The following is a 21,797-nucleotide window of genomic DNA, read 5'->3' as shown; positions in this document are numbered from 1 at the left end:
AACCTTGCCACATAAACCCACTACAGCCCCGTTTAACTACCAAAAGGCCACAATGAGGTTTCCCCAGGGCCTTCTCTTCTCCTGGCTGATCAGCCCCAGCTCTCTCAGCCTTTCTTCACAGGCGAGGTGCTCTAGCCCTCTGATCATCTTTGTGACCCGCCTCTGTACCTGCTCTAACAGGTCCATGTCCTTCTGTGCTGGGGGCCCAGACCTGGATGCAGTACTCCAAATGGGGCCTCATGAGTAAACTAAATTAAAGCCAGCCTGATGTAACCCCATTTACAAGAATCCTCTGGGCCAGAGCCATCAGCCAGCTGTTTACCCATCTTATTATGCTTTTATCTAACTGCATTTTAGTCATTTTGTCCAGAAGGATGCTGTGAGAGGCAGTATTGAAAGCTTTACTGAAATCCAGAAAATTACATCAGCTGGCTTCCTTCGGTCAACTAGCTGGGTGATCTTGTTGTAGAAGGAAACTTAAGTTTGCTAGACATGACCTTCCCTAGTGAACCCATGCTGACTCTGACCAATGACTGTTGTCCTTTAGGTGTTTTTCAGTAAGTCCCAGGATAATCTTTTCCATAATTTTACCAGACTGAAGTGAGACTGACAGGCCTGTAATTGCCAGGATCTTTCTTGCCCTTCTTGAAAACTGGGACCACATTTGCCAGCTTCCAGTCGACTGGGACCTCTCCAGATGAGTACTCTGGGGTGCATCCCATCAGGCCCCTTACTGGGCCTGAAGATTAATATTAATCTGTTCTTTTAAATTTGTGCCTTACACAACGATCTTTACTCACATAAGCCTATGTATTTTTTTCTCTGAAGTCAATGTTTTTTCCTGTGTGTGAAGTATGTTTACATTATTTTAAACAACTGTGTATAGCACAGAGTTCCTGAGTCACAGATGTGAAAAGCGCATGAAAATAATTCAGTTTAAGCATAGCATAAAATATTGGCATATATAGGTCAGCTAAATTTGCTTCAAAGCTGCTTCCTTTGCATAAGAAGGCTGCTGCTAGGTAGAAGGGGAAATGTTCAGTGCATGGGGTTTACTTAAATTATTAAAATATACACCTTGAAGAATAATTCATTAGAAGAATGAGCTACTTGGTCAATAAAGGCTCATGGCCAGTATGGTCGTTTAAAAAAAGCACAGTGTGCACTGTTAATAGGGTCTGCAGATAATGATTTTTCCTTTTTTATTTTTTTTTCATTTCTAGTTTGGATTATTAGGATCGAAGGAGAGTTCAGGCTGCATGGCATCACAGGATGTCACAGAATGAAAGAACAGTTAATGCTGGAAGGGACCTTTGGAAATCATCTAGTCCAAGTTCCCTGCTCACGTCAGGGTCAGCTAGAGCAGGTTTTCAGGGCTGTCTCCAGCTGGGTTTTGAGTATTTCCAAAGATGGAGGGTCCCAGTATTTGACCACCTTCATGTTTATTATGTTTAAATGGAATTTCATGTGTGCTTCCATTTGTGTGCTTTTCTTCTTGTCCTGTCACTGGGCAACACAGAAAGCTCCATCCTCTTTGCACCTTCTCAGGTATTTATCCCCCTGACCTTCCCTGCTCTAGGATGAACAAGTCCAGCTGCATCAGCCTTCCCTGATACGTGACGTGCTCCAGTTCACTGGTCACCATTGTGCCCTGTTGCTATCTTCTCTCCAGCATGTCCCTGTCTCTTGTGCTGAGGAGCCCAGTACTGGGGCCGGCACTCAGGTGTGTCTCAGCAGCACTGAGGAGAGGGCAGGGATCACATCTCCATCAGCCTGCTGGCTACACTCCTCGTAGCACAGCTCAGAATGCTGTTGGCTTTCTTTGTTGCAAGGGCACATTGCTGGTTCAGGTTCAGCTAGGCCAGCCTCCTGCTCAAGGGTGGGAAGATTCAAAGGTCTTTGAGAGCACCTGTAGATAGAGGTGCCATTAAACATGGTCGTCACTGGAAGGCTCTTGAAGCTGTGTATGTAGCTGTACTCTAATGGTAAGGATGGAGAGCTTTTGTTTGCTGAGAGAAAAACACATCATTGAAATGACATCCTGCCACCCAAAAATAAAATACATGTTGGTCTAGTAACCATCCATGGCTGTATTATTTTTGTCTACATATGTATGGTCACTGACTCTTGGGTCATATGTGTGCTGCCTGTGATGTACAAAATGCTGCCTGTGAGACAAAACTCAGCTTCATTGATGATATAAAGATGCTTGTGTATTTGCTTAGCTTCTATTGCACAGGTACCCTTGTGCTAATGCAACTGGGCACTGGACAGGTTTCATTGATTAAATTAAGGAATACACTTTTTTAGGAAATACATGAAAACTGTGTGTTTGAACATGGCCTTGAAGTGTTTGTGCCTCAATTTTCTTGTTTGAAAATGAGGTTAATGCTAAGTACGGTACCTCACAGCAGGTAGTAAGAATGCTCTGAAGATAGACTATTAAATGTGTGCTAATACAGTATTTAACAGTATTTTTCTATTACTTCAAGATACTACTTCTGACTTTATAGGCAAATTTATGTAGGTGAATATATATAAATAAAGTATGAACGAGATGCTAACGGAGTGTTACTATTCAGGAACTGATGTTAAGACTGAGGGCAGGGATTCTTTCACCTTTTCAGCTGTATGATGGCTAGGCTTTGGAGCAGTACAAAATCCATTTTTAATTCTCATGGTTTAGCACAGATCTGATTTGTGGGCATTCAGCCCTATTTATATGATGTGTTATCCTCTTTAGGGCCAGCCTACTCAATTAGAATAAAATTACTTAAGCTTATGATCCAAATCTCTGATCAACTGGAAGTTGGTTATAGAACCAACATTTGTGACCTTTCATGAATTACTGAGGTAAGTAAGAGCCACAGTGTTATTCTAGGAGTGGAATATGTATTACAGTGACTTTATGGATAGCAGTTCTTGAGATATTTGAGAAAAGCAGTTTTGGTTTAAATAAAAGTGTTTCCTAAAAGTCACCCCAGAATTAACATTCCTATCTACTGAGGAACTGTCTGTTACTAGATGTTGCTTGAAATCTAACATAATATACATAACCTCCCCAGCATAATATGTAAAAAGGAATGTACTGTCAAAAGGGTATAGAGATTTCCATTAAACTGCTACTCTTTTTAAAAAAAAATCTCCTCTACGTTCTGTATTTCTTCTAAATTAAGGAGGAAATGACTGTATGATTCCAGAAACAGTGAGACTGATTCTGAATGTGAAATGATATTTCATAGTTGGAGGATGGATGGCTGCTGAAGAGACATATCCATTTCTTGAATAAGAACTCTATTATTATGCATAGTTTCTCACTCTGCTAGTAATCATTTATTCTCTTTGCAAATACTAAGTAGAGTTTAAGAAAATGATGATCAGCATTAGAAGACAGCCAGCCAGCTTTACTGGGTTGCAGTTCCAAAAACATGTTTTTTTAAACTTATCAAAACTATAGATCTTGAGAACGGTGAAGCTATTAGGTTAAAGGTAAATATTTTTGCCAGCTTCCTTTAAAGAAAAGCAAATTGGTTGCTAAGCTGACAGCACCTCTGTATCGTGTGAAACAATGTGCAAATACAAACCCCATTGTGTGCTTTTTTCCACAGAACAACGAATACAAACTAGCAGTATTTGACGGTCAGCTTCCCAAAATCCAAATTCCACAATGGAGAGGAAAAAATATTTTTACAGCTACGGACCTTACTGTTTTTGTCATAATTTGTTCTGGTTATATTTTCAAAAGAACGTAGTAAGCTGTACGAGGGCTATTTTTGTGTGTGTTCATATGCACAGACTTAAAAGTTATGTGACCAGATAACTACTTTACAAACACACATATAATCAATAATTTTCAATGCTTTGTGGTACAGATCAAATGGTCCTTTTGAAAACTTCTTTCTCTGTGTCTTTTACCCCTGTTGCATGACAGCAATATAAATGCCATGTAAGAAAAGCGATACTTGGTGGAGGATTTTGTAAGTTCCTGTAAGGGAAAAAAACACACTGAATATCTTGTTCCTTTGCCATCTGCAAAACTCTGCTTACTTGGTATTTCCTTCTAGGTCACTCAACAGTTTTATACACTTGGCTGTTTTAATTTTTCTTTGGCCTGAAAGTTGCCATACAGTGCTGGATCTCAGACATGGAGCAAACATGGTGATTTTAAGTTATGTGAACATAAACCTGTGTAAATTTATTCCATAGCACGGGCTTTCGTTCTGATCAGCTGATGTCCTAGTTTTTAAAGCTTGCACAAAAAGTATAGTATAGGGTTATTAAGAAAACAGGATATTGGGGTGGAGGCAGATACTTTGCCGTGGGGGGAAGTCAAGATGGCTTTGCTTAGTAAAACCAGCAGTGTTACACATCTTGTCAATGTACTGCTTTTCCTGATGGTTGTCCAGGCCCAGAGAAAGAAGCTGTATCTGCAGCACCGCAGTTTTGCTAATAAGCTGTGTGACGGGGACTTTCTGCCCGCACAGCTATGGCAGTTATAAATCACACTTCCTCACATCTCTAACCAGCACAGCTCTATTAGGATGTGTGTAGAGGCAGTGAGCAGAAACAATCCTGGCGCTGAAGTTCATGACTGCCCACTGAGTGTCAGCCATGGTATCCTACTTGCCACTGCTCACAGGTGTATATTACAACTCATAAAAAGAGTACAGCTTACAAAAAAAATAAAAAAATAAAAAGAAGTATATAAGACTCTAAAAGCTTCTCATGCATGAATGTGATCCTTCCAATGATCCACATCTCTTTGGATGGTTGGTTCCATGAACAGGACTGAAAGATAACGGCATCCCTTAAATTTAGAAGAAAAAGATTATTTTTTTCTTGCAGTGGCCTACTTCAAATCTTGTCCATAGTTGTATTAAAATTCTAGGTCTATGTTGACATTTATTTGAAGTTGTCAGTCTACTTACACAGAGTGACTGAAAAAGGGGGATTATTTCAGACCTTGTTTTCAAAAGATTTTTTGAAGTTCCTCTTTTCCATTGCTCGTGTTCTGTTTTCTGTCTGTATCGTATTTCTCTTTTTGTCAATGTTCAGCATTCAGAAAGACTTAAACAGTGAGTGCCAAGTATTGCTCATCAAAAGATCGTTTCCAAGTAGTATTAATCTTTTCCAACATATTTTCCTTCTTGAAAAAGAAAAAAAAATCTGCCAACAACATTCTTTGGCACATAATAAAATAATTTTGGGTAGCGACATTTACTCTGAATTCTTGGCAAAAGGTGAGCAGGTCAGATATCCAAGAAAAAAGGGTGTAACGTTTAATATTAGTGAATAATCGCTTCTACAAATCTTAGGGTAACCAGGCACATTATAATGTTGGCGAATGACATAAACTACAGCTAGGGATCCTTTCTTTGTATTTCCCAGGGGCTGGGAAAGAGCTTGTAATACAGGACACATTTCCCAGGGTTCTGGAAATAATTTTAATCATTCAGCAATCCTAATCTTAAAACAAATGTACAGGCCCTATTGTTCAGCTGATTTTTCTAAAAATATATTTCAACTGCAGTTCTTATTTTAAATTGCTAATGTGTGTCCTTGTTAAGACCTTTATGTAATTGCGAAGGTAAGTCTTCAAAACGAAGCAGACGCTGCCAAAGCCAGAGAGGCACTCTAGGATGTATTACTGAGAAAGAAAAAGCTCAGCTAGGAGAAGAATCTCAGTCTGCTGTGAATAATAAACAAGATGTGGCATGGGATTTTTGCCCACCCATTTTTTAACTGTTTGTAGAGTGTTACCAATGGCTGTATACACCAAACTGTTACTAACTGCAGCTGAAGGTATTTCAGAGAAACCAGTGTCCTTTCTGTGAAAGCTCTGCGTACATACACTGGGGTTATGTGGAGATATTTTTATGTCTGTGGTGGTTTCACCCTGCTGGGCAGCTGAGCTCAACCACAACCACTCTATCACTCCCCCACCTCTAAAGCACAGGGGGAGGAAATATGATGAAAAAGGTCTCAGGGGTTGAGATAAGGACAGGGAGATCACTCACCAATTACCATCATGGGCAAAACAGACTCAGCATGGGGAGATTAATATAATTTATTGCCTATCACTAGCATACTGGAGCAGTGAGAAACTAAACGCAAACCCAAAACGCCTTCCCCCCATCTGCCCTCTTCTACGACCTCCCTCCAAGCTATTCAGAGGAACAGGGAATGGGGTCTATGGTCAGTCTCTAAATCTTTATCTCCACTGCTCCCTCATGGTCACTCCCTGCCCCTGCTCCACGTGGATGCCGTCCTTCCCCGTCTGAGCCTGCGGGGGCTGCCCACAGGCAGCAGCTCTCCAAACACTGCTCCCACATGGCTTCGTATCACAGGGTCGATCCCTCAGGAGCAAACTGCTCTAAAATGGTACGCCACAAGCAGCAGCTCTGGCCCAGGGCCTGCTCCTGCGGGGGCTCTCCATGGGCCGCAGCCTCCTCCAGGCCACATCCACCTGCTCCACCGGGGGCTCCTCCATGGGCTGCAGGGGAACTGCTGCTGCGTGCCTGGAGCACCTCCTGCCCTCCTGCTGCACTGACCTTGGGGGCTGCAGGGCTGCTTCACACTCCTCACTCTCCCAGCTGTTGTCACGCAGCAGGTTTTTGTTCCTCTTCTTAAAATCTGCTCTACCAGAGATTCAACCAGTGTCACTCCCTAGCTTGGCTCTGGTCAGTGGCAGGTCCCTTTTGGAGCCAACTGGAGCTGGCTCTGGTCTGACATGGGGCAGCTGCTGGGCTTTGCTGACAGGGGCCACTCCTGCAGACCCACCTGGTACCAAAACATTGCCACATAAACCCAAAACAAAATCTACATAGTTTCATTGAGACAGAAATGTAAGGAGTAGCAAGGATAGGGATCTGTGCTACATCTGTAATTTGCACTCAGTGCATCCCATGGAAGGGGAAATCCTGGACTGCAAAATGGCAGGTGCAGTCAAGTACTGTGAAGAACGTCATTGGGTTCTTTCTCTGGGGCAATGGGCAAGAAATAATGTAAGTTACTTCAAGATGTAGACTAGCATGTGTTAGGCGCCCGATCAAGAAAATGTGATTGTTTTATGTTAAATTGTTTACTTCTTGTTTTGAAGCCAGAAATTGCATTCTTACGTGAACCGTCAGATAAGAGCATAGGGATACATACTCTTTGCTTCTCTACACTAGCAAAACTAGATTTTCAGAAGTCTTAATTTAGCATTAATTATGCCATTTGTGCATAATTAGTATTTAGAGGAAATATTTTTCTTATTAGTCCTATTTCACTGTTCTTCAGTAGAATTTCTTTAAACTGCAGTAGTGGTGCTGTAATTTATTGCAGGTCACCATGTTGCACCATTCTTCCCTTCTTGCCTTCTTTCTTAGATAACATTCCCGAGACCCAGATGACAAACTTCGGAAGATCTTTTTCCACTGGTTGCATCTGGTTTCTTTGGCAAGCTTTGGAGTTACTTGGGTTTGGTGTCATGGTACAGCCATCCCCATGCAATCCCATCTTTTCCTCCTGTGTGCAATATACTTTTGACTCACTGTGCTGTGGAATGTTTCTGCTTGAAGTGTCTCCCACAAGTTTTGCATTTACACCAATTTATGGTGATAAAGATGGCTTTCTTTCACCTCCTCATAGCCATCTTTCTTTTCCTGCAGCCTGTGTAGCTGTAGTCATCTCTTAGATGAATTCTGTTCTTGAATGTATTTTACGTGAGTAGACGTCTCAGCAATAGTGCCAGATACAAGAGTACCTTAAGAAAACAGTCATTCATACAGTCAAAAGACTTGAGATTGCCAGTGGATCACGTTGTAGCAGTTGCACGTTGGTTCCACCAAGCTAGAAGTTTTAATCATGTGCACAGCTTTGCCTACTTTCATATCCTGTACCTGCCAAATACTTTATAAGAGAACAGTGTGTTACTTCAGAGATGAGAATTGGAAGAGTTAGTATTGGGAATTTCCATAAAGAAAGATAGCACAATATTAGAGAAATCAGCAAAATAGGAAACGTTGATTATTTAACAGTGCACCTGGAGATAGTTAAATTCGTATAGAAGAAGAAGATGGTGACAGATAGTTTATGTTTTTTTTTTTTCCCTATCTATCTCTTAAGGTAATAACATCAGTAATTTAGTGATCTCAGGAAACTGAACCTAAGATTCTTGCATTTGAAAATGTCAGTCTGGTCTGCTTGAGTGAAAGAAATCAGGAAATTTATTAAAGGAAATGACACAGACCTCCATATGAAATCTCACTGGTTTCCTGGACAGAAGGCCACACCGGTCATGAGTCGTACAAAGATTTGTAATAACGGGTTATTACTTGTACTCAGTGTTTGGATAGAGGCCATTCCTCATACAGATGTCTGAGATGTGTGTCAAAGACAATTTGACGTTCATAATTCCTTATTCTCTGTTTCATTCTACAGTAACAAATGTTTCAGTGAAGAATCACATAGTATGAATAATTAATCTGCGTAATTTGGAAATACCTTTGAGAGAAAATATTTTTTAAAATAAAAAAATGAACAGTATATTAAGTGAATTTTACAAGGAAAAAAATCTGCTTAGTTCACAAACAGAAGAATTGCACAGTATTCAGTAGACAGCTTAACTATTGCCAATTATGGCCTCTCAAGTAAGCAGCTAAGACTGAAATACTTGGGAAAGTGTTGCTTCTGCAGACCCTTTTTTGCCACTCTGCTTGCCTGCACAGATGCAGCAGTAAGTGCTGTAGCTATTGCACTTTAAGGTCGCAGTTTAAACAAGGCTGCTTTTTACGATGCTAAAGGAATCAGAAAATGAAGGGAGCACTTAGGGAATGTCAGTCAGTTTAATCTATCATAGCCAGATCAAGTAGCATGGGGAATACACAGCAGCACCCCATTTGTGTGCTTAAAAGGAGGAATCCTTAACCCTCAGACCAGGTGAGGCACATCTCTGGAGAAGGCAAGGCTTTCTCTGGGCTGCATGGTAACCCAGCTCTCTCTCCTGTGCCTGCATTTGGTAGGCATCGCTGCTGCGAGCCAGGCATATTGTAAATGATCAAAATTATGTAGCCTGTAGATCAAATCGGCACACAAAGAGCAGTGTTACGTTCATTAAACAAAAACACGTCCTTCTATGATCAGTGGCAAATGCTGTGTTAAGAGGAGGCCATTTTTAACTGAAAAAGGAGCAGCCAAGGGGAAGAAAAAAATAAATTAAAAAAAAAAAACACACACAACAGCTCTATCATCTCTATTTTCGCAGTTACAGCAAAATCTATCAGTGAAATTTTGTAAAACAGCCCTACATATGCATTTTTTGGCACTGCCTGGGGCAAGAATTCCCAAATGACTGTGTATGTACCACTGATAGTATATACAGACACCTCGATGTGGGAAGAGATACAGCGCAGAACCAGGATCTGTTATCACTGTCAGTACAGAAGTGCAGGAATCTCTAAATGAGGAATTTCACTTAACTTTTCAAGTCAAAAACATTTGCATAACAATTTTTTATTTAGTGGGGTTCATTAAAGTTATTTTTTTTCTGCATTCATTATGTCCTCTGTGCTTTTATGCTCCGTAAAATCTTTCAAGACCAACTGTCCAGCAGCTGATACATCACCTTCCTTTAAGGTGATCATACGAAGTCCTGCAGGTAACCCACTGTTCATCCGGATGTTTGTTCATGTATGGTAATATTTTAAACATTGTATTTTGGACAGTTTGTGTTTTCCCATCTTTTCTCTAGATTGAGGCAGGAAAGACCGTGAAGCCATCCTCTCAAGTCTGCTGAATGATGACATTTAGGGTAGCAGTCCCGTCACTGCAGAAGTGACTCACTGGTCTCACTGGTGCAAAACCAGTTCAGGATGTGGCCATGGTCTCTCCCTTTCAGCTCTTTGTATTCACATCTTCAATCTTAAAAGCTCAGAGTCTCATAGCATATGTCCTCAAAGGATATACGACGTTAAGACTTCGGTTATTGGTGCTATTTGGGTATAAATCAATGTTTTATAGAGTGATTGTTATAATCACTGGACTGAGAGAATTTATGAGAAGTGATACATATGGTGGACACAGATCTGCAACTTCCTTCTTTCATTCATTTCCCTGCGACTGCAGCATTTCGAGTTTTGGTCTGCTGTTGCATATCGTCCCTGTCACATCTGTCCCTAAGACTCCCGTTTGCTGAGCACGTTCTCCTGCTGTTCTCGCTCCCTGACTGCCTTGACAGCCTGCACAGTCACCGAGGGGGTGGTGTGCTGGTTTCTTGGCTTTGCGCTTCCTAATGTGGTTTCATGAACTTCAGAAGGAGGGCCAAGTTAACATTTGTAACACAAGCATTTAAATAGCTAGCATTTAAAAGAAACTTGCCTTCGTTTAATAGAAATCACCTTTTTATATGACTGAACTATAAAGAGCTGCAACATCACTATATAATTCAGTGCACTCGCACACAGAGCCCCAAAGAGAACTGATGACATCTGGTAACTATAAAAGTGAAGCTCAAGTGATTTTTCAGTGTTATCAGGAACCTGACGTGGGTACAGCTTCATTCAGGATTTTCTTAACTGTGTGTGACTTTTAAAATCCATGTACTTTCATGTTGCATTATATAAATTCTGTGGTTTATCAGGATACAAGAAATTGGGAGATAATTAGCTATCAGTTGTTTGTTTGAGTTATTTCTTGGTGTTTGCTTTTCTTTTAAATACCATGTTAGGACCATGCTATGTTAGGATTTTTCCAAGGGGAGTGAGGAACACAGTGTCCAGCGGCACCCACTTAAGCAGTTCCACTCTGTTGATTTTCAGTACTTTGATCTTACCAGATAAGATTTTGGGAAAATTTGTCACAAGTGCTGGAGATGTGAGTGAGATTGCTATTCTGTGAGAACATAGCCAAGAGTTTTGTGTTTTGTCATCTCTTGAATGCTTTGGTAACGGTTTCTTATCATGGAGAAAAACAGTCAAATGAAAGGATTCATTTCAATAACACCTCTAGGTTTTGTGCTGAGAAGTCCCTTTTCCCACACGCAGTCAGGTGAGAGGTGTTGCTCTTCAGGGATGTGGCAACTGGCCGAAGAGGTTAGCTGTATGCAACATTAACCCGTCTGCTGGCAAAGATGTGACTTGAAATGAGATGTGACAGAAGCCAGCTAAAAGTCTGCAAGATACCAAATGTACTAATGACAGGTACAAAGTCATAGCTAAAATTAAGGCTGCTGTAGATCCACAGTCATGGCTTTCCACTTTTTTACCATATGTGTGTTGTTGGCCATTTTAATGCTACCTGCCTTTTGATCAAATCAGAGACCATTTTACAAAATTCTGAGCTACCAACTCACAGATAAGCTACTGTCTCTTTTAGCAGTGAAATTCAGTGCTTCTGGACAACAGCTTAATTATCTGAGTCTTCTGCATTTTTAAGTAGATTGGCTGATTAATCCGTCATGCCTTTTAAAGTCCACTGCTTTTCAAGAAGGTATTATTACTGTTGTTGTTTAATTTAAATACACATAAATATACATTAAGCAGGATCTGTTTCCCTAATTCTGATTAGTTGCATGCCGTATATTTATACATACATAGAGATCTCAGTGTTCAGCCATCAAACCCTAGGTCTCCCTGACTCAGGCTGTGTATGCTCAATGCTCGATTTCCTTCTTGTTGTGGTACCCAGAAATGTGCTTAGATGTTCTGCAGAACAAATAACAAGGCAAAAGCACTGCCCTGCAGATCTTACAGTCTATTTTGGATGCAGCAGGAGGTCCAGCAGCTCATAAACTAGACCACAAGACATAAAGAGCAAGACAGAGTAAGAGGGGTCCAGGGATTAGATGAATGATACTGCAATTTTTCAGTTTTTTTTTCTTTTTTTTTTTTCCTATGCTTTGTTTTCGTTCCTTGTAATCATTTGTAAGTCTGCTGACACTTTCTAAAAGGTGTCCCCAAACATCCCAAAAAACTGGGGAAGTACTAGGAAGGGGAGGCATGGTAGGGAAAGAAGAGGACAGAGGCTGTTACATGGAAGAGAAGAAAAACAGCGTCGAAATAAAATGTGTAGGGGAAGAGAATCACGGAGAAATACGTACCTCAGTTTTCACACGTGGGAGGCGTTCTTTTTCTTTGTTTTTGCTGCCTGCGAGTGTAATTGAGCTGGTTGCAAAAAGAGCCTTGAAAACAGTTTGAGAGAGGGAGAGAAAGCAGTGCTGTGGAGCAAGCCCCAAATCCCATCCGCCAGCCCACACACAATCGGACACTGCAGTGATACGGGGGAAATCCCTTAACGGACAAAACTATAAATGAAACCACTGTTGACAAGGGGAAGCGGCGTAGCTATATTTAACGGAAGTATTTTCATTTGTGAGCTGCCTTCTTTTTCTTCTTCTTTTTTTTTTTTTTCCTCTTGTCTGGTCGGTGGAGACTGCTAGGGCTCTTCCTGTTCGAGACAGCGCATGGGTGGTTTCCCCAAGGCTTTTAATGTTAGATTAATGCTCTGGAGACAGCGTGGTGATAAATGGGTTCCTACGGTTATATCTACATCCTGTGCTCCCTTCCCCCCGCATCGCCTGTGCGCGGTCCGTCTGTGGCGCCTGCCTTCGGACGCTCAAGCCAGTCCTCGTGGCAATGACAGCACAGCTCCCAAAAACTGATCCACTTCGAGACTGGTTACGTCTAGGCCAACAACAAAAATGAAATGTCAAAAAGAAAGAATTATAGTTGAAGTAAAGGCCACCGAGTTGGGCCATCATCTGCTGTTTTGATCATTGCTGATCGCGATTAATTACGCTTGCTGTTACTGTTCACTTTCAGAAAACGGGTTTGCGGGAGAGGCCTTTCTGTTGTTGCGTGTTTTAATGGCAGCTCTCTGCATGTCGTGTTAGCGATAAATGTGGTGACCAGAGGATTTGAAACCTCTTCCCTTGCACAAGAGAGCGGCTCCCCTGTGTGAGCTGCATCGGGGCCCTGATTTTGTACAGCCTGCGCGCTGACAGGGGTTTGAGTCTGTAGCCTCAGGAAGCACCGATACGAAAGCGTAGAAAGGAAGATGAAGATCCGAGTCATTTTTATTATTAGCTGGCCTTGCCCTTGCGGTGACTCATATTTTTTCATGTTTGTGTTTTGGTTTTCAGTCAGCCGGCTCTCCTCTCCTCTGTGTGCGTTGCCATTTCCATGTGACGCCGCCTGCCCACGAGACGAGGCGTGCGGGGAGGGGGACAGGACAGGACAGGACAGGAGGTGGTGGGGGCGCCAGGATGGCTCTCGTTAACCTCTGGGTCGCCTGCAGCCCGCCCGCCTTCCCCCATTTATGCTGCAGCGTCTTTCTGATCTTGAGGCAGGATTATTTTTAGACCGTGAAGGTGTATCTGGCTGGTGCGTTCAGATTTCATGTCATGGCTTCCTTTTCCTGCTCTCAGGTTTCTCCCACTCGGCCTTCACGTTCGGTATCGAGAGCCACATCAGTCAGTCCAACATCAACGGAACACTAGTGCCACCTGCTGCACTCATCTCCATCCTCCAGAAAGGGCTCCAGTATGTGGAGGCTGAGATCAGCATCAACGAAGTAAGTATAAGTACTACCCCCACTGCCACCACAGCCCCACACACCCATGGGGACCACTGAGATGGCCGACCGGCACACTGGAGCTCGCCCAGCGATGCCCCTCGACAGCCAGATGCACCAGCCACCCATCCTCAGTTTCTGTCCATTTGGTGCCCTTTTGTACCTCAACCCTGTTCTGCCCTACCACCTGCAGACTCTGAGACACGTTGCACAGTTTTCCGCTGTGGCACTGAGGCCCCCGTTGCGTTGCTTAAATGGGTTTTGTGGTGTTTCAGCTACCTCAGTCAGCAAGCCAGGGGTGCGCAGATTCCTGCAGCAAACAGGAAAATGTGTCTGCATTTACAGCCTTCTGTTTTCAAGGTGACAGCAGAATTTGACAGGAAAAATGTGCAATACCGCTTAAAACTTCAGTCCCTGACAGCTATTAGAAGACAGTGCTGCTTGCATGCCGTGAGGAGCCTGACTAAAAATCCACTGAAGTCACTGGACCTTTCTGATTTCAGTGACTTTGGCTCAGATCATACAAAGACCAGGCAGCATCCCACAATGGACATGCCAAAACAATTGTGTGCAAATTCTAACCCTGCCTGGGTCGTTGGTTGTATGCATTGTGTGAGCAGCCACAAAGTGTCCCTGTTCCCACTGAACTGCAAGGGGAAGCAAAGGGAGCATGTAGGAGAAGCCAGGATTTTTGCCCTGACAACCTTAAAGGCACAATGCTTCAAGAGGAAGGGGAGCATGACAGATAAGCAAGTGCTGCCTTAGGAAATATTTACCACAGGTATTTGTATTTGTCAGATATCTGTAATAAATATTAATACATAAAAATACGTGGAAAGCTATTGTTTTTTCCTCTATAGGTGAATGTAGAATGAACGACACGGGTGAGAACAAAGGAATATAAAATAGCGAAAAGGCTGTGTTTATAATGTGTGGTTTGGAAACTCGTTTGTTTTTATCACTAACATTCTATATTGTTTTCTCTTTATGACTCGATACCATGTTTAAGAGTTGTGTATGTATTGTTTTTAATTGGGGCAGTGACACTTGACATTCATGCCAAGCTGCACTTTGATGCAGTTGTAATAACAAAGCAGTGTGAGGAATCTGTCTCAATTTGCTACTACTTAACATTTTGCCCTGTGCCTGATATTAGAGCTACACAGTTAGAGGCTCACCAGGAAAATCACCTATTAGTTCAGGTTGTACAAAAGGTATAAGGCCCTACTCCTGTGAATTCAGCTTCAGAACTGGCCTCCATTGAGAGATCTAAAAATGCATTTGTTGTCACACTTATATTTATTTTGCTTTCGTAGGGGTTTGATTCTGTTCAAATTCATGGTTGTAAGTACCGTACAGCAAAACAAAAGCCGTTCTTTCTACAATCTGCATGCCAATTAAGGCTACAAATCTACTTCTATGTGTATATTCCTTAAGAGTGGCGAGTAATCAGTGAGTTTATAAATTATGTGTACAAAATTAAAGTATTGTTTGTGATTTGTGAAAGGACAGTTATGGAAATACTCCAGTGAGCAATTTTACAGTTAAAAATGTAAGATGCCAAAATTCATTGGCAAACATTTTTTTCCTCATAGTGTAGCAAGGACTTGAGCCAGGATTCAAATAAATGGCTATAGAGACATTTGCATAAAAAATGTTGAGGAGAAAGAGAACTTACATTTGTCTTCTCTAATGACTCTTTCCTCTTTTTTCCTCCCCATAAGGAAACAAATATGTGTTATTTTAACAATGTAATTGTAAGGGATAATTCAATGAGTAGTCCAACAGAAGCAGACTACTAAGCCAAACTGTTATTTTTCCTTATTAGTTATTGGTATCTCTTGAAAATGATTTTGTTTCCCAGCTGCCTCATCTGTCCATATCCAAACCTTATGTGCTGTTCCTAAAACCCAAATCTTTCACTGCTGAGTCTTGTTTATTTCAATTAGATGGAGTTTGCAGAAGGTCAGTAAAATGCCGCAGTATAGAGCCTTCTAAAACATTTTTCCCATAATTATGGTGACAGGAAAGTGAAAGCGAAGGAAATCTAAGTAGATATAGTAGTTGTTAACCCAAGCCTGCATTACATCTTTAACCCTTAAAGGTTAACTCAGTTGGTTGTTAAACCTGAAGCCTAATTTACAGAAATGAAAATGAGAGTTGTAACTACTGTTAATGGAACTGGGGAAAACCAAGAAAAACGATGGTAAATAAGTCCTGTACAGTCAGCTACAACTGGTGGTACTGGGCTGGTGAATGTGATATAAGAAACCAGTGAATTTGCACATACACTTGTTTTGCCTGAGACTTGTTATTCGTCTACTGCTTCCAGTCATATGTCCCTGCTAGTGCAGGAGGACAAACCATGAACCAAGGTCTGTCTCTGTCTGGCTTTGTAATGGCTTTAGCCATTGCTGGTTTTGTCAAAATACTAAAGAAAGAGACACCTTCTGTCACTGAGACAATTTATTTTCATAGCATAATATTTTTGCTTCTGTAAAGAGTTCAGATGCCTGACTCTTTCTGTACAGTTCCAATAACTTATCCCTTCACAGAGCAGATCTCTGAGTACCACCATGGTGCATTGAGAGAGGGCTGCTCTGTAGTGGTGTGGCGCAGTTGGTTAGGTCGAACCGCAGTGTCTTCTCCCAGCCTAGTTTTGCTCCTTTATAACATTGCCTCTTTGCCAACCTCAGTGGTGGGGATCCTAAACCTGCAATTTGACTTTGGCTCGTTTTCCCCGCAGGATGGTACAGTATTTGACGGCAGGCCAATAGAATCACTGTCTCTGATAGACGCGGTGATGCCTGATGTTGTACAGACCCGGCAGCAAGCATTCAGAGAGAAACTAGCTCAGCAACAAGCCAGTGCAGCGGCAGCAGCGGCAGCAACGGCAGCAACAGCGGGAGCAACGACGACTGCTGTTTCCCAGCAGAACACACCAAAGAACGGAGAAGCCACTGTGAATGGAGAGGAGAATGGGGCACATGCAATAAGTAAGCCAACCCCTGCAGCTGCTTTCCTCTGCTGGGGTAGATTTGATTTTGAATAACCGTCTTGTACTCAGTTGGGGTCTGTAAGGTGCTGGAACTCAGGGGAATTACTTCAGGAGGATGGGGTATTTCTGGAAAAGCTTCTGAGTAAACCTCACATTTCCTGTCACAATGCTGTGTTTTGCTGGTGTGCTCTCAGAATCCAAAATCCTCAGATACCTTCAGAAGTGCAAGTTGAATCCAGTGTCATCAAATGGAGTAGAGCTAGAGAGAGGTGGGTTGAGAGGCTGGGACCTACAAGCCATATTTGTGTAAATAAAGCAAGGCCAAAGCATAGCCTTGAGCACTAACTACCCTGTGATGATCCATAGCCTTGCTGTCATGGTCTTTGGCACAGATTGGCCTATCCTTTCTTATACAGCATGGCCAAAAACAGGGTAGAGGCTTGTATGAGCCAAGGACCACTCACAGCAGACAGTTTGGAAGCAGTCAACTTGCTTTTAAGGCACAGAGGAGAGACTTCCTTGCCTTTTTATTTCACAGCACATGCTTAGTCATCCAGTCTACTGCAGGAATCTAAGTGAAGGTTCTACCTTCCCTGGGCTTCCTTAGTCTATGGGAACAGTCAGTCCTCACAAGCTCTGAATTCACCTTTGTTTTACTGGTGACAGACTGAGCTCATGTCCTAGACATCTAACATTCGGCATATAAAACAAGGAGTGCACGTAGCTGTGGGTGTAGCTAAATCTCGATGGCTGTGCTAACATTGCGGAGCAGATGTGATTCATGGTTCTGGTTTCTGTGTGCAAGCCATATTAGGGCACTGGGTAACATCTGAAATGAAACCTCCATGCATGATTTCCTTCAGAAAAAATGCTAGAGGAACGTGCCTGGCAGGTTTTGTAGGAAACCCCAAGAGCTCTTTGGCTTAGACAAATAACAGGTCAAGACTGCTGTCACGTAACAGATTTTCTTTGTTCTGCAGTGTAGATGCCTTTATCAGTCTCTGTCTTCTCTTCGACCTGAATAGGTTCCTCTATGGGTCAGTGAGAAAAATGCTTTCAAACCAGGTTTTTCTTCAGAGAATTCCAGTTAGACAGGATGGTTTTCCTCAATAACACTGAAAGGATTTAAATTACATTTGCTTTTGAGAAAGCATTTTTTTAAGTTCTGAAAAATTCCAAAATGCCACCTGTTTTTAGACCGTGAAATGTTAACGTTTTACTTGAAGCTGATCCTTTGTTTTGAAACTGAACTTACTTCATATACAAAGGGGTACAAACAGAAATGAAAGTACTTTTAAATGTATCAAGTGCTGAAATTTGTTTTTGTTGACCCTTTCCTTCAGCCCACTGGTAAAAAATTTTCTGCCTTCTTCTGTCTTAGGACAGAAAACAAATTCTGAAGGCAGAAAACCAATTATCAGATCATCACAAATGCAGAACCTCTCAGACTTACTTCCTCTGATCTGAAGAAGCACACATGGTATTGTGTTAAAAAAAGGAGAGCCTTGCAGATCAGTTCAGATGTGTGACCGCGCTGTAAACCTCAGTCTCTCAGATCTGCCATGTTATTATTAGAAATAATCATTCTCACAGTGGTTTTTAATAGGAGTTTCACACACATTTGCAGACCTTTCTTGGAGTACCGAGGAGGAAAAGTCCCATATGACTTTGTATCATCTAAGAGCTCTGTCTGGAGCAGGATGCAAGAGCAGGACATGGGTGTTGTCCAGCAGTTTCACAGAGGCAGTATCTATGTCAAACAATGAGACAGGCTACCCGACTGCAAATTTCAAAGCACTGATGTGGCTATGGAGCCTGCCAGGCAGACAAGTTAACAGAGCAGTGGCAGTGGGAAGACAAAAGGCTCTTGAGGAGTAGCTGGCCAGGTGGCACGTCTTGTTGGCAGCTGCTGTTGTGCCACCTGGTCATCGTGGGCAAAGAGGTGAGGTCTGCAGTTTATGGAGAAGGAGGCTTTGGAGAGAAACTGCTGAGAAATCCAGGGACAGCTGACTCTCTGATCTGTGTCTCCCTTGCCTTGGGAGGACCGTAACCTCTCTGTCTGAGTCACTCAGAGGATGTCGGCAAGGTCGTGTAGCACAGCTGCAGGCTGAGAATTATGCATGTGAGATGCGTACAGAGCTGCACAACTAACATTCTCACCTTTGAGCAGACCTGTGCAAACTGCAAGAGATCTTCCTCAGTAATGATCAGAAACCACTAGAAATAAGGACTAGCAGATAGCAGATCTAGCTGGCATAGATCTGTTTATTGCATAGGTCTGGTTAGTGATCTTATGCTTACATTTCCTTCCTTTATGGTAAAGTTAAAAAAAAATATGTTATGATTTAACAAAAAGGCAATGCCCGTCCATTTTATTGTTTACACGTGGCAAACTGTATATCCAGCCTTACCGTCTGCCTTATCACTGTGTCTAGAAAGTCTGTTCAGTTTGGGATGTACTAAGAAGAACGATCTGGCAAGACATTAGGAGAAAAGGTTTAGGATAGGTTCAGAAGAAGGTTAAGATGGGACATAAGATGGGTAAGGTGGAAGCTGAGAAACCTGGGTAGGAAAGACTGCTGATATGAAAGAGGTGAGAGTCTTAGCAAACCTTAATTTCCACTGTTGCTGGATTCCACAGGACTGGTATATACTGGGATGGGCTTGGGGAGTGTGCTGGTCCTCAGGCATAGTCTGGAAGTCACCCATGTCAATCTGTCATAAAAAGGTGGGGTGGGGAGCAGGTGGAGGAGCTATCTGGAAGTTACATTTTTTGCATTTATTCTGACACGGAGTTCTCCTTGACGCTACAAGTTTCCCAAAAAAGCATTACTATATTTAATATAGTATAATATGATATATTTTTATGTATTACAAGTAATGTGATAGGTTCATTTGATTTAAGAAAGGGAGAGACAGGAAAAATCTTATACTAACAACACTTTGAGATGCAGATTTAAAAAAAAAAAAAAAAACAGATAAAATTGCTACCCTCTCATGCTGCTTCCTGAATAATGTTTTCAGTTTTGAGTCACTTTAAAAATTAGTTTAAAAAAAAAGAGGCATTTAGAAATGGAGCCAACCTTTGGATTGTTTTCCAACTCAAATATTTTTTACTGTCGTTTGTTTCATTATATTTGCAAGGATTGGCTTGGGTTTAAGAAAAATAAAGCTCTGGAAAAAAGACTGAACCCAGTTCCTTTATTGTAACTACAGCCATAAAGAACAACTTCAATGAATGGCCTGTCAAAGATTTAAGTCAAAAAACATTTCCTGAGAAAAGTCAGGGTTAGCACTGGTAAGATCTTAAAAATACATATTATTTTTTTCATTTGCTGGAAAAAAAAAGAGAGAGTTGGAATTACTCATTAGTGTGTTAAAATTATATTTAAAAAAGAAAAAGATCATAACTTTGGGGGAGGGGGAATATAACTTTTAATTTCCAGTGGTTTTATATTTTTAATATGTTTGAGGAAAAGCATAAGAATATAATGAAGTCTTAGCCAAAGATCCCCTGGCCTTTAGAAAATAGTTTGTATTAACATTTAAGCACCATTCTCCAATATGTGACCCACAGGCTATGCTTTTCACCTGTGAAGATCCATTGCACTTGGTACAACTTCATCATACCAGTTTTGTATTGCCAGTGTCTTACAAATCTGAAAAGAGCCGAAAGCAGTTATCACAGAAATAAGAAGCATCCTGTTTATTCAATGTGGTATTTTAAATTCTGTGCTTAAGACTAGCCCTTTAAGTATAAATGTTCCTTAACATCAGTATTTAAATACCAATGAAAACAGGAAGTAATTACAAACAATTACTGAAAGACTAATCATCTTTCCTTCATTCTCCTGAACCATTAAAGCTATGGTGTCAAAATCAGTAGTGGAAAATAATATGAAGTAATTGTGCAGGTATACCATTGCTCTCTAGGGCCAGTCAGTCTTGTGTGTACTAATGCAGGTAGCAGTTGATCAAGGATCGAGGTTTCTTTTCCATAGCACTTTGTTTTTTTGTGTGTTTTTTTTTTTTTTTCACAGTAATTAATAATATTCAAAGTGTCTGTGTAGGTTCCTCCATCTGGCCATGTACAAGCAGAAAATGCTTCTAAGTATCAGACGACCTTGCTCTGATAGCACCTCATAACTCTAGGACCTTGGAGTAACACTGCTTCCAAGCCATCATTTGGTTTTGTTCAAGAGTGAAAAGCAGATCTGCCTTTAGAGACAGGCAGGTAACAGGAGGATCGTATGTGGTAAGAGTAGCATCTCATTTAAATTTTTCAAATTAAAACACTTGGAAGATCTTACTTCCTGATTTAGCCTCAGCTTCCAACTCACACTGTGAGCAAGACACGCATGAATACATAATAGTTACCATGCTGCTGTTTTTCTCATCAAAGTGTGCTTTAAACCTGGTGATTTTTCATTGCAGTGAGACACAGAGGAGGAGTTCTAGGCTCATATCTTCTGGTTGGCTTTAAGAGTACTTTGCTCTTTAGTGCCCTGATTACTCAGAACATCATATCAGAGTTCCAGCTGCAAAAGTCAGGCTATATCTCAAGTACTAGTATAACCTGACAGTATTAATTTTAATACAGGGAGTTATCAAGGACAATGCTTAATGCAGGGACTCAGCACAGGTGTAGGTTTTGTGAATAGGCATTTGTAATATGTTTAGTTTTATGCAACAAGCCCATCAGTAATAAATGTTGTTACGAGTACAGGTATGTTGAATTCAGAATGTGAACTGTGACACGAGTTAGTTGTTTTCAAATGTTAACATTCAGTGCTATGAAACTCATTGAGTTAGTCGTGAATCTGTGGCATAGCTATGGCACAGGCACAGTTAATAGGGTACCTACCCAAATACACAGTGATACATATACAAGTCAGCATAAATTAGAGCAAACCAGGGTATTCGAAAGCATGGGTAAGGGTAGAAATCTGGAGATCTTCCTTCTGATGGCAGTTGTGTAACATCACAGTCTGTTTTGCCAGTCAGTGGGCAATAGCTCAACAGAGCATGAGTATCAGGACAGATGGCTGATTCTAAATGCCATAAACATGTGGCAATAAAGGAGCATAATTATTCTACTTGTGAACCTATGGATCTCCATATGTGATTAAAGAATGACTAACTAAAAGACTTAACCCAGAATGAGAACTTGGATTTTGATCAATCAGAGCAGATCAGCTGGCCGAGGCATCGATGAGATAACACGAGGCTGCCTCCCTGACAGCCTGCC

At 41.5% G+C, this 21,797-nt stretch overlaps 1 protein-coding gene across 12 annotated transcripts in view; it reads left to right on the top strand.

Annotated features, from left to right (window-relative positions):
* TBL1X (transducin beta like 1 X-linked) overlaps positions 1 to 21,797 on the top strand; it is a 239,196-nt gene that overhangs the window by 187,823 nt on the left and 29,576 nt on the right. For all 12 annotated transcript variants that reach the window (XM_072029631.1, XM_038173040.2, XM_038173043.2 and 9 more), the window contains 2 exons: positions 13,406 to 13,551; positions 16,298 to 16,547. In XM_072029631.1, coding sequence (XP_071885732.1) covers positions 13,406 to 13,551; positions 16,298 to 16,547 — 396 coding nt within the window. The remainder of the gene's footprint in view (positions 1 to 13,405; positions 13,552 to 16,297; positions 16,548 to 21,797) is intronic.

The sequence above is a fragment of the Anas platyrhynchos genome, chromosome 1 (assembly GCF_047663525.1).
Source record: "Anas platyrhynchos isolate ZD024472 breed Pekin duck chromosome 1, IASCAAS_PekinDuck_T2T, whole genome shotgun sequence".
In the NCBI taxonomy this organism is placed as follows: Eukaryota; Metazoa; Chordata; class Aves; order Anseriformes; family Anatidae; genus Anas; species Anas platyrhynchos.
Note: the sequence above shows the minus strand (reverse complement) of the source record. Positions and strands in the feature narration are given on the sequence as shown.